The following is a 13,277-nucleotide window of genomic DNA, read 5'->3' on the forward strand; positions in this document are numbered from 1 at the left end:
TTTGTCAGCAAAGTTCGTAAGAGACAATTTATTATTAGTCTTAACATAGACATCGGACATTGCACCCCGGAGTGATAAGAAGGTATATAAAATAATAAAATACTAATCAGTAAAAAGGGTTAACACATTTCAAGAGAAGATTTTAACAACTTTCAAACTTTTCAGCTTGTAGTTTTATATAACAATATCTTGAGTTTACTGGCGTCAAATTTTGAACGTAGTAATTAGTCTGAGATTAACAAATGAAAGCTAATACTGAAAGAAATCATAAAAAAATGACCTTTTGAACATTCGTCACTATTGTCAACAGTGCAGGGCCACAAATTGTAAGAAGAAAGTTCAGTGGTTTTTTTATTTGTTAATAGTTATCAAACTAAGCTAAAATTGAAAAAAAAATAAAAATATGTGTCGTATTCTCAGCGCTATGGTTTTTTAAAGTTTTATGTGTGCAGGTGTTTTGTTTCATTATAATTGTTTTTCAATATTATTTTAAACGTTGTCAAAGGCGTAAGCTGTCGAAATAAATAAATAAAATATATTTAAAAATCTATCTATGCACATTTTATAAATTGTTAACAAAATATTGTGACATTTAAAAAAAATATACTAAATAAACAAGCCAATTTAAAATAAAATTATGAATGAAAACCCAAAAATTGAAAATGTGACGTGTTTCATAAATTTGATAAAGAGGGCAAAATTTGTATGCTTGAACTTACCCCTTCGCCGCCAAAGGGTCGACACTTTCGTTTGGGGAGAAAACTCGGTCAGGAAAATGGTTAAAATCCTTAATCAAAATGTGCTTTATAAGCTCCAAATCCCTTATTAGTAACGCGGGTTTGTCAAATGAAAAGAACCCAATGTAAGGCTCTTCTGGATGGATCCTAGAAAAAAGACACTAATTTAACACTGGAAAGGTCGAGATGTATTGGGTAAAGAATATTTTCTACAGAGGTCTCGTGCTCGATACCGACATGGTTGATATGAAATATTTATTTAAAAGGGTGTTTTTATACTAGAATATTTCATAATATCTGGACTGGAACCTGAAGCGTAAGACTGATCATCTTACATTCATCTAACGAAAAAGAAATATCAAGTTACGCTACAATTGGTGTACTACTGCAGCGCTCTATGCACTATTAGGTGCGGAAAGGGAATGATGATGATATTTTCTATGGTAAGATTTATTTTTTTTGCTACAAAAGGGGAAAATATTTTTGGGAATGGAATATGGAAGTCTTGGCATTTACAGGGCTTATGAACTCTTTGACACTCTGTTATATTCAGAATTCTGTTTTTATATAAATATCCACATTTCCCCAATTCTTTAATATGTTTACTTTTGTGAAGTAAAAGAGCTGAAACCTTGATTGAGGTGAGGTTCGTCTGGCTAAATTATTTTACATACTAGGTAACACCTGAAAACATTTTCATTTTTATACCAGTTAAGTGAATCGACAATATTTTAATTATGAACAAATGATTGCAGACAATGCTGAATTTGTATTCAATTTCCATCTCAATTACGTTTCTTATTCGAAGGATACTCCAAGGAAATAATCGTAATTCGAAATTAAGTGGAGATAACTAGTATTATAGTGTGGGTGTGATCGCTTTTCATGCTTGAGGTTCTAGGTTTGATTCCTGGCAGGGTGGACGTGAAATATTGGTTGAATAAATGTTATTCTACACTGCAATATTTCATAGTTCCTGAAAGTAAAACTGATCACATTACCTTCTTGATAAAAAAATGATCCCGTTGCAGTATTGAGATATTTATTTAATGAGTATTAAACTAAGTCAAATTATTTTTATTTAATTTTTATGTATCGTATTATCGGCGCAATATTAATTTTCAGTTTTGTATTTCTGAAATTATTCCTCGTGTGACGTCTCAAATTCTCTTCCGCGTCTTCTCGGTCAGTTCTGCCGGTTGGTCCGTTGACGGTAAGAATCGGGTCGTGGTCCCGTGGCTAGTATCTCGGACTCACGGCTCAAAGGTCTGTGGTTCGAATCCCACAATACCCTAACATGATCCCCATTTTCTAATATATATTTATAATATTTTTGTATCAACCATTACGACCGCAACGACCCAGTGAACTTGTCTCTACTCATTAGAAAATCTGTGTTGAATCGAGACACTTGTAATGCACAGATTAACTCTTGAAAGACTGTGGTAAATAATCTCTTTGCACGCGGTGTTGTAACATCGTGTTACCACAAGCAAAAAGCGGAATATTCTAAAGCACAGACATTAAAAAAAAACCATGGAGATATACGGTTTAATAATTCCTTTTCTATAATTTATAAAAATGAACATTTAATTTATCCCTGTTATAACAAAACAAAAACATAAGTTCGCCGCTCATAATTATATTAATCATAACGCACCACTGTCAGAAATCGACTGAATTTGTTTCACATAACACCGGCTACAGAACAGCGTCTCTGTCTTCCTTGTTATGTGTTCAATCTTCGTGCTCTCTCTAATACATATGTATTGCTGTATTGGTGGACTTCGTTCTTCGGGTAGCAAGGTTAAATATTTTTTGAATAAAAATCCAGGATAGTTATTTAAATTGCACTTTCCAAATCCGGGGTGAAAATGTCAATTTAAAGATTACGAAAAATACAATTTCATCATTAAAAAAATAAGATAGATTTATCATATCAGCCACACAGGAGTTAACATACACATACATGCACATACATTCATACATACATATACACACATATACATATACAGTGCATTCGATTGTTTAATGACCCAATGTCGATGTGATAATTTCGTACCTGTCAGTCAACTAAAGCTAGGGTTTCCTAGGACAGCGGTGCCCGTAGTTTAACGACCGTAGTGAACGGTGATGCAGTGGACAGCCGTCGTAACGTCGACTAGAGAGTGGTTTCCTAGGAAAACGGTATTATCAACACCATTTAACACCGTTTTCCTTGGAAACCACTCTCTAGTCGACGTTACGACGGCTGTCCACTGCATCACCGTTCACTACGGCCGTTAAAATACGGGCACCGCTGTCCTAGGAAACCCTAGCTTTTGTGAACATACAAATTTTGTTGGCCTACTAAGGCACATTAGAATGACATATTGACATATTACACCTCGTGGTGTGTACTGTCTGTCATGGTTTGAGTTCGATTCCTAGAAAAATCGAGGTAAATTATTTGTTTGATGGTTCACTGTAGTATTTAATACATTCTGGACTAGTTCCGAAGTGGAGACTGATGATCTTGCCTTAATGTAAAAAATTAACAAGCTATGCTTCGATTGGATTACCAATGCGGTGCCCTTTGCACTACTGATGGCGGGTGGGGAAATTATGACGAGGTATACTGAACTTGTCTAAATAAACAAGTTGCACCGAGAACTATAGGTTTAAAAAAAATATTTTTTTTTCGTCAAAATAAGCAAATACGGGTAAACGTTGTTTTTTGTCGGTTTGATCTACGCCGATTTACAATTACGCCTGTTGGTGCCGGCGTGGGATTCCCCGGTTCGGCCGACGACATATAAATGAAATATTTTCACGCACACAAAAAAGGCAAATGATTTTTAAGATATGAAAGAACTGAAAGATCATATATTGTATCATATGTTACCTGTATAAAGAGGCCAGTTGTTCTCCAATCGAGGACTTCAGCATGGCCATATCGTAAATGTTACCAAATATTAGCTTCGGTTTAAGGTGTTTCACTCCTTTCTTTTTCCAGTGATCATGATGCCTTGTGAGGAACATATACGCTGACAATAGGGCACTTGTGAGGAGAATCAGAAATTCAACCAGCATCTTGACACGATTTTGTGATGATTAATTTATCTTGTAAATGTCCAATAATAAACTAAAACAATTTAGCACCATAGTCTTTAAAATATAGCTTGATTGGAATGACATTTGTCAGAAAAAGTGAAGACAAACTTTGTAGTAACGTCAAAGGAGTTATATTAACACACGAAAAATCATTCGTATCTGGCGTGTTAATTATTTAATACAATGCTTGTCACATAAATCTACATTAATATGTAAAATCAGCTTTAAAACAAAAAAATAATAATAAACCTAATTATCAACGACGTTCTTACAAGGTAACATCATTTTGCAAAAACGTTAGAGATGGAAAAATTGATCAATGTAAATTGATCTAATAAAAAAAATATTCATTTGATGTTGTTCATGAAAAAAGTATAAATGTCATATTTTGGGGTGAATAATTGTTTTAAATACACTAAAATAGGCTTGTTTTTGCGTTTCTTATATAAATTTTTAGAAACAGAGTTTCATGATTGCATGAAATAACTGATGAAATTGATTTGATCAGTGATCAGGAATTTCCCATCACTAATGAAATTAGTTTGGCAGCTGTCATTCTAATCAAGCTTTATTTTAAGGACTATAAATTATCAACATTTACAAATTCAAAATCTTTTGATCAATTCTACAATTGAAATAGTCTTTTTTTCAGCAAAATAATGAAATTGGCAAACAGTTTGATTTATTTTAATTCAACAACATTTTGAGTTTGTCCAAATTTTTGTAGACAAGGACTGGATTCAACTCCCTGGGGAGCTGTAAACATCAACATATTACAACTGAGATGAAGAACATTTCAGAGAAGGTAATATAGAAGTCTAGGCGTCTACAGGGTTTATGACCTGTCATTGGCTGTTTTAAGTGGCCACTTTACACACTGTATCACATTTACCATTCTGCCCATATTTGAACATTCATATTCCTTCAATTCTTTCATCTGTTGATGTTTGTGAAGTTACAGAGCTGAAACCTTTATTTATGCGGGTGAGATTCGTGTTATTGAATTATTTTACCTACATACTACAATCACCTACATAATTGAATTATATAACCTACATGTCATACATACTACAAATATGGGCAGAATGGTGCATAAAAATTAAAAAAAAATAATTTCAGGCGTCGCCTAGTATGTAATTGATTTTTTTTCCATACATATATTATTTACAAAGAAATATAATTACAAAAATACACTTTAGAAAAATACATCTTAAAATTAATCTATAACATGAATTGGAAAATATGGGCATTATAAGACTACAGCGTCTGAGCGTAGGCCATTCCTTTTTTAATTATTAAATAGTTTATAGCACATTCAACAAATTAAATAATTAAATAACACGAATCTTACCCTCATAAATAAAGGTTTCAGCTCTTTAACTTCACAAACATCAACAGATGAAAGAATTGAAGGAATATTGATGTTAAAATATGGGTAGAATTTTTAATGTGTACACAGTGTGTAAAGTGGCCACTTAAACCAGCCAATGATAGGTCATAAGCTCTGTAGATGCCTAGACTTCTAAATTACCTTCTCTTAAATGTTCTTCATCTCTGTTGTAATATGTTATACAATTCAAACTAGAGGGGTGATGTGGTCAACCTCAAACCCAAAATTCGAACAAAGAACTTTTATTTTGAGATCTAAAATATTAATTATATTGCCAAACCATTGTAAAACCTTGAAATTGCATTAAATAATTTAAAAAAATAGTTGGTTATAGGTACAAAGAAGTCAAAAGAACTTTTCAATTTTACATTTGTTTAATTATCATTTTGAACCGCATAAAAGGGTGTCTGAGATGGTTTGATCACGTAGAACGAATGGACGACAAAAGAATGGTATAACAAGTATATTTGGCGGAAACGAACGGTAACGTGAGACGAGGACGACCATGGAAGACGTGGCATGGTCAGATAAACCAAAATCTTAAGTCTGGTCATGTCAAAAGCAGACAGAACCGAAGGGCATGTATGACAAGATGTATGAATGTTGAAGAAGCTAGAAATGTATGCCAGGATAAACGCGTGTGGCGGTCCATTCTCTCTGCCTACCCCTACGGGGAAATGGCGTGATGGTGGTAGTAGTAGTAGAAAAAAAAGTCTTTAAAACAGGTTGTATCTAGTAAGACAGACTACACACTTTTCAGAGTAAAATCACCACAAAAATGTAGTAGATTTCATGAATTGTTATGTTACTAATTAATTATTATGATTAACAACATTTGAAAAAATACCTTGTAATGTTGTGATAAACCTGAGAGATTCCGTGTTCCAGTAGCACTAACACAATTATTTGTTAATTGGATTGACGTAGCAAAGTGTATTTATTAGCATAACTTTGGACTGCGTTTAAAAAATAAATTGTGTTTTAAGAAACTGATCTACGCAGCAGCGTTATCACAAACCAACTGAGCTTATAATATATCCTATTTTTATTGCTAATGCTATAATGAAATTATTATCAATTTATGTGAATGTTCTTATGCATGCTATTTTTCATCACTAATACTAACACTCTCACACGCAATATTAATGTGAAGTATTAACAGTAAATACTGTATGGCATGGTGATTTTTAACCCTTGGATAACTGTGTGGTTATTGTTTACATAATTTTTCTTATAAAAAAATACAATAAGGAAAATACCTTTAAAAAAGACTTTAAAACATAGAGCGCAGTTTATTGAGCAAGTTCACCAATATAAATATTTAGGATGCTAACTGAATGATAAATGGGATCACTCGCAAGAGATCAAAGTCAGAATAGAGGTGGCGCGAGACTCCTTTTTCAGGATGCGTGACCTTCTTTGCAGTAGAGACTTTAATTTAGACCTCCGAATGCGCATTGCTCGATGTTACGTCTTCTCAGTACTTTTTTACGGCGCCGAAACGTGGACACTCACCCAAAACACTTCAAAAAAGATCAAAGCCTTTGAAATGTGATGCTACAGGAGGATATTAAAAATCTCCTGGGTGGATAGAGTCCGAAACGATGATGTTCTCCGGCGGATGGAAAAAGATAAAGAGGTACTGAAGACCATAAAGAAAATAAAACTTCAGTACTTTGGACATGTGATGAGAGGCGAAAAATATAAAATTTTACAAGTCATTCTACAGGGAAGGATTGAAAGGAGACGCAGTGCAGGTAGAAGGCGCATCTCTTGGCTTAAGAACTTGCGCGACTAGTTCCGTTGCAGCACTCAGTCCTTGTTCAGGGCAGCTGCCAATAAAGTAAGAATCGCAATGATGACTTCCAACCTCCATCGGAGAGAGGAACCATAAGAAGAAGAAGAAGGAAAAAACCGAGTTGTGGTCCCGTGGCTAGTGTTGCGGACTCACGGATCAGAGGTCCGAGGTTTGAACCCCACTCTACCCCAACTTTATTTCCATCTTCTAATAGTGAGTTATTTACAACTCGTTGAAAATGGCTAGAAAAATAAAAAAAAATGGGTAAATTATAAGATCGCTAATAGTTATTTAAAAAAAAAAAAATGTTTTTTTTAAACATTTTCAAAGTAACAAGGGTATAAGAAATTCAACCCAAGTAAAAAAAAAATTCTTGCAAGTAGCAAGTAGCATAAAAATATTTAAATCTGTAATGTTGAATTTCCGAAAAAACGATCATTGCATTGGCCACGCCCCTAATACGTCACGATTTTTGTTAATTTTGAACTTTATTCCTAACTGTTCAAATTTTTATAAAACATCATCACGATTCTTGACGTCACAACTATCAATGTCAAACGTGTCGCATTTTTCTAGTAAAATGATTTTTATTTTGTAAACGAACTTAAATTGTATTTATTAAATACAATTATAATTTATTTTGAATATATATAGGATATGTATTCAATAAACATGTTAGATTGTTCTTAGAACTTTGACACGGAACCTAACCTCTCCATCTTTCATTATATTTGTGTTCATTTTACGCCGGTGTCTCTTGGAACGGAACCCCAGCGTAAAACGACGTTTACCTGTAAGTTTTTAAAAATATATTTTTTTAATTATTATTTTTGCACAACAGGCCAGGAGGCCCAATTACAGTGGTGAATTACATCACAGAGAACCCAGTTTTTTTGTGTTCTCACCGGGAATCGAACCCGGAACCTTCCGTGTGTGAGTCAAGCGTCTTGACCACTGCACCACGGAGGTTGCTTTATTGTTTTTCCGTGCAACTAAATTTGTCCACAATATTATGGGTTTGTCCAACTAGGGAGTTATTCAAATGAACATGTTTGTAATTATAATATGAATGAAGTGTTGCGGTCTCACGGATCAGAGGTCCGAGGTTCGAACCCCACTCTACCGCAATTTGATTTCCATTGTTATTTACAATACGTTAGAAAGGGCCACCAAAATTAATATACTTGGGTAAATTATAAGAACATTAATGTATTTTTACTAAAAAAGCAAGATGACAATATTCTTCAGAAAAATCAACAAATGGAAGAATTGAAGAAATATGAATGTTCAAAGGCAGAATGTTAATGTTACTTAGTGTGTAAAACGACTTAAACCAGCCAATGAAAAGCTACACGCCCTGTGAATGCTTAGACTTTCATTTCCTCTACTCTAAATTATTCTCCATCTCTTTTGTAATATGTTACTCCAATTTGTTGTTTTGACCAAAACGGATTTTTTTGGTGAAACTAGCTTTAAGTAATTACAACGATATAAATTAACTTCCGAAAGAAGTAATGAGCAGCGGCGTCAGCAAATGAAATATTGTACTGAGATAAATCGTACAAAAATGTCTTTTTAATTCGTGTCACTTTATGTGGACATTGACAGGGCCTGCGTTCAAAAGAATAATAATTATGTTATATATTTAGATTTGTGACACAATTATCTACAGTCAATATACTATTATCAATTTAAATCAATTAAAAATCTTTCAATGCATTCTGATTAGAGTATACGGTTAATAAAAACATAGATGCTTCATGTGTGTTATATATAACGTAAACGTCATTGAATATTCTCTTAACCCTTCCAGCCTGGTTGTTCATTTAAATATAGACAAAATTTTTTTATTTACTCCAGGACCCACCGAAATAAAAAGCGGCCAGTTTTTTTTATAAATTACAGGTATCTCCGTGCGTCTGTATTTTTGTATGTTTATGCTGGCAGTCGATTTATATTTTTTTATTTAAATTTTGTTCTTTGTATTTCACAATATGTCAGTAACAAATACAAAAAATACTATTACATAAACACACACCCAGAAATCCCACAAAGCATGGCGGGTTTGTGGGTTGACATTTTATTTTAAATTTCAATAAGTGATACTGGAAGAATACGACAGATATCAAACAATTAAAAATACACGTGTTAATATTAAAACACATTTTTTTTGTCACTAAAAATCAGAAAATTATAATAAAAGTATATTCTATTCACTAAAAAAGAAGCTATTTGAATCTTTTTTTTTTTTAGAAAAATAAATATTTGCGTTCTTATGATTCACACAAATATTTTATTTTGAGGGCCATTTTTAACGAGTTGTAAATAACTCACTATTAAAATATGAGAATCAAGTTGGGGTAGAGTGGGATGCGAACCACGGACCTTTGATCTGTGAGTCCAAGACACTAGCCACAGGACCACAACCCGACTGCTTTTTTATTCATAATTTAGCAAAAAAAAAAATTGAAACAAGTTCAAATAATTAATCTCTATCATATTGTCCTTATCAAATGCATTACATCTATAAAATAAAAATAATTAAAGGAGTAATTTTTTGTCAAGTTCTTAAAATTAAGCAATTAATTCAAGATAAACCTTTTATTGTTTTAGGAAATCAAAAATGAAAGGGAGCAACTCATATTTTTATCAATAATCTAAAATGAAGAATTATTAACAATTTTAAAGCTTGGAAAAATGTCTTTGCCCGAGTCTGGATTTACAATAATCCCTTATTGTAAATCCAGTAAACTTAAAAATAAAGTAAACTTTTAAATCTTTGACAAGATCTGTTATAATTTTAAGAAAATAAATGTTGGCGTATAAAAAAATATTTTAGATAGTGCATTTATTACAAAGAAATATTGTTTTTTTATTTAACAGCTGACATCTGGTTGGTTTCTTTGTTTTTGAGCGAATTTTCGTCACCCATTTAAATGATATTTTATGCAATTTTTAAGAATAATATATTAACTAATTTGCTAAATATATATTGTAAGATGTAAAATATACGACGAAATTTATCGATTGTTTATCTCAAACGCAGTGTATGTTAAACATTATTATTTGATACTTTCTAACGCGTAAAAAATAAACAAAAAGTATTTGTTATCTACATACTGCTTAGAAAATATATTTTTATTCTACAGAAATTAATTAGTTCAGGCGTGAAACGGTTAAATACGTTGCACAGATAATAAAATATTTATATGCGCAATTATGACAAGGGTTATTTTCCAGCATGTTGTATTGTTACTATGATTTGTAATTTAATTTGTTATATCACGGCTTTGCGATGAAAATTTATACATATTTTTAAATTGGTGCATTTTCCACAACAAGAGAGAATTATTGCTCAGAAATGTGAAAAAATGTACACAATTAATTGTGGGGTCGTCTGCACAAGAGAAACTAGTTATATGAAGGATCGAACACTATTGTACAGTGTTCAAAATTTAATTTACCTTGTTCACACGTCACTCAAATATAATTTTTATTTCTTCTATGCTACTCCAGTCCAATTTTAATTTATTTTAAAAATATCTTTAGCTTTCTGTTAAGTTAATTGTATAGGAAAGCATATTAAACATTATACATACATTCCAAATCGCTTTTTAGTTGGAGCATTTGAAGTAAAAAAAATCCTCCAGGTATATCTGTGAGCTTCTAGAGCCGGTGCATCTTCCCATGTCACGTACTGTCGACGAACAGCCAGCAGCGGATGTCCAAGAAGTCGAAAACCTGATGCCTTGTAATTCTACTGGCGTGGTTAAGTCATCCGCATTTTATGGCAGAGCCAATCGTATTGCCTCTGCTTGATGGCAGTTGTAACCAGATTTTTCCTGCCTCCGTTCTCTTATTACGGTGGCCTCCGTGGTGTAGTGGTCAAGACGCTTGACTCACACACGGAAGGTTCCGGGTTCGATTCCCGGTGAGAACACAAAAATTAAATGTGATTTTTCTCAAGTCTGGGTTTTCTGTGATGTAATTCACCATTGTAATTAGGCCTCCTGGCCTGTTGTGGTGCAATAAAATGTAATGTAATGTAATAATGTAATTACGAAATTCGTTACAAATTCAAACCACCGCACACCCAAGATTATTTTGAGACATCTATTCTCAAAACTCAGTAGAGGAGAATAGGTGTTTTGCATGCATTAAATAGGCGGCATTTAGTTAAACATTACCTAATCTGTTTTTTTTAATGAGCGAAATTTATTATTATAATAGGTTGGGGAAAAAGGTAATTTATAATCAACGCTTTGTAAAAATTGGTACAATCATCCGGTTTAAGTCAAATATGCACCGTTCTGTTTAATAACTTGTTGCCAACGAGAATTTCGTAGAAGCCCTTGTCCCTATTGGCGAAAAACTGAGACAACCAATTTTTACAGGCCTCTATTGAGGCCAATTTTTTCCCCTTTAAGCGCGTTGGCCATAGACAGGAGCAGGTAGTAGTCACTTTGTGCCAAGTCCGGACTTTAGGATGGATGCATAAAAACTTCCCGCCCACGCTCCCGGAGCTTCTGGCACGTCATCAAAGATGTGTGCGGCCTGGCGTTGTCATGATGAAACACGATTTCTCTTCTATTCGCCAATGCTGGCCGCTTCTGTTCGATCACCAGCTTTAAATGGTTAATTTGTTTACAGTAGAGGGTAGAATTGAGCGTTTGGCCATAAGGGAGCAGCTCATAGTAAAGTATTCCCTGCCAATCCCACCAAACACACAGCAACACTTTTCTGGCCGTCAGTCCTGGCTTGGCCACGGTCTGGGGCGCTTCGTTGACTTTCGACCACAACCTCCGTAGCTTGAAATTGTCGTAAGTAGCCCACTTTTCTTCACCTGTTGTCGTCTGTTTCAGAAATGGGTCGATTTTGTTGCGATTCAGCAGTGATTCGCAGATGGGAATTCGGTCCATTAGGATTTTTTGCGTCATCTCGTGTGGCACCCAAACATCGAGTTCTTTTTATATGCATCCTTCTGAAAATTGATCCAAATGGTTTTATAATCAATATTCAGCTTCTAGACGATGCTACGACTGCAAACATTACGGTCTATCTCGATATTTCCATAACTTTATCGACATTTTCGACGGCAGGCCGGCCAGAGCGTGGTGCATCATTCACCTCCCCTACACCAGAAAGAAATCGCTTGAACCACTGTTTTGCAGCACGAACCAAAATAATATTAGCCCCGTATACATCGCAAATTTTTTTGGTCGCTTCCGACCCGTTTTTACTTTTCAGGTGGTAAAAATGTAAAACATGACGAATTTCTTCCTTTTAGACCTCCACACTCGACGCACGATAGTTCACGACTTAACAGACCAAGCGCAATATTGTTTAAAAAAGTTTCTAGTATACACTCACACCTTTACAACGCTGTATCATAAAATCCAATGTGACTAATAATGAACGAGATATATTAAGTTGAAAAAAAAGAGCGCGAAATACGAAATCACTTTTTCCCTTAAAGTATAATATACTCTAAGCTTTTTCCCCAATCAGTTCATATTTTAAAATACGTAAAAAAAAGAAAACAGAGAAAAATCACGCACGTTCCTACATACATATTAAATTTCAAAACGATATTCCAAGTCCACGATACTAAGGTAATAAAGTAAAGTAATATCAATTAGGGAAAAACAAAACAGTTAAAATAAAAAATATATTAAAAAAAAAACAGTGATGCGCGATTATTCAATGTAAAAAATGCATTTATTGTCAACGAATGAGTTATCTGTAATATGCAAAAGTGCGAAAGGGCGTTTCTTTGAGCGGCAGCGAATTATTACGCCGAGAATATTACGTACAATTTAAATATCTAATTATTATAGTATTTGTTAAAAATGCTAGATGGCGCTGAGAGCGCTGAGAGAGAGAGTAATTGTACAATAAATTGATGTTCCAAAAAATATAAAAAAATTAAATAATAATAATCTAAACAACAAACAAAACCATCACGCCGCTAACCCGTAGGAGAAGGCAGAGATAATAAAATACAATATCACTATGTCTCCTTTCTTAAATCGTTTCCTCTACATTAATAGATCTTCTCATGTTCGCGCGCCGATTATTCCGACTTTCAATGCATCCATCTTCAATTTTTGATTAGATACGATTATTACACGTCTTTCCTGATCTTCCCCAATTTCTGCATCCATCATTTTACGCATTGTAAATCATTTTAGCCGTTTTTCGCTGCCATCCGCTAAACAATATTTTGGCGATAGTGCTTATTTTAGCATTACATAATGCA

At 33.7% G+C, this 13,277-nt stretch overlaps 1 protein-coding gene across 4 annotated transcripts in view; it reads right to left on the reverse strand.

Annotated features, from left to right (window-relative positions):
- LOC148280760 (cytochrome P450 6j1-like) overlaps positions 1-6,245 on the reverse strand; it is a 53,606-nt gene extending 47,361 nt beyond the window's left edge. Inside the window, exons 1-3 of one of the 4 annotated variants that reach the window (XM_088227865.1) lie at positions 6,068-6,244; positions 3,622-3,861; positions 720-884 (exon numbers count right to left, since the gene is read on the reverse strand). In XM_088227865.1, coding sequence (XP_088083991.1) covers positions 720-884; positions 3,622-3,809 — 353 coding nt within the window. In that variant the 5' untranslated portion in view covers positions 3,810-3,861; positions 6,068-6,244. Of the gene's footprint in view, positions 1-719; positions 885-3,621; positions 3,862-6,067 lie in introns of all 4 variants that reach the window. The other 3 variants (XM_088227864.1, XM_088227862.1, XM_088227863.1) reach the window with 3 other exon arrangements.
- Positions 6,246-13,277: the final 7,032 nt, after the last annotated feature.

This window comes from Micrasema longulum, unplaced genomic scaffold (assembly GCF_059751315.1).
Source record: "Micrasema longulum isolate JH-2025_06_02 unplaced genomic scaffold, ASM5975131v1 h1tg000546l, whole genome shotgun sequence".
In the NCBI taxonomy this organism is placed as follows: Eukaryota; Metazoa; Arthropoda; class Insecta; order Trichoptera; family Brachycentridae; genus Micrasema; species Micrasema longulum.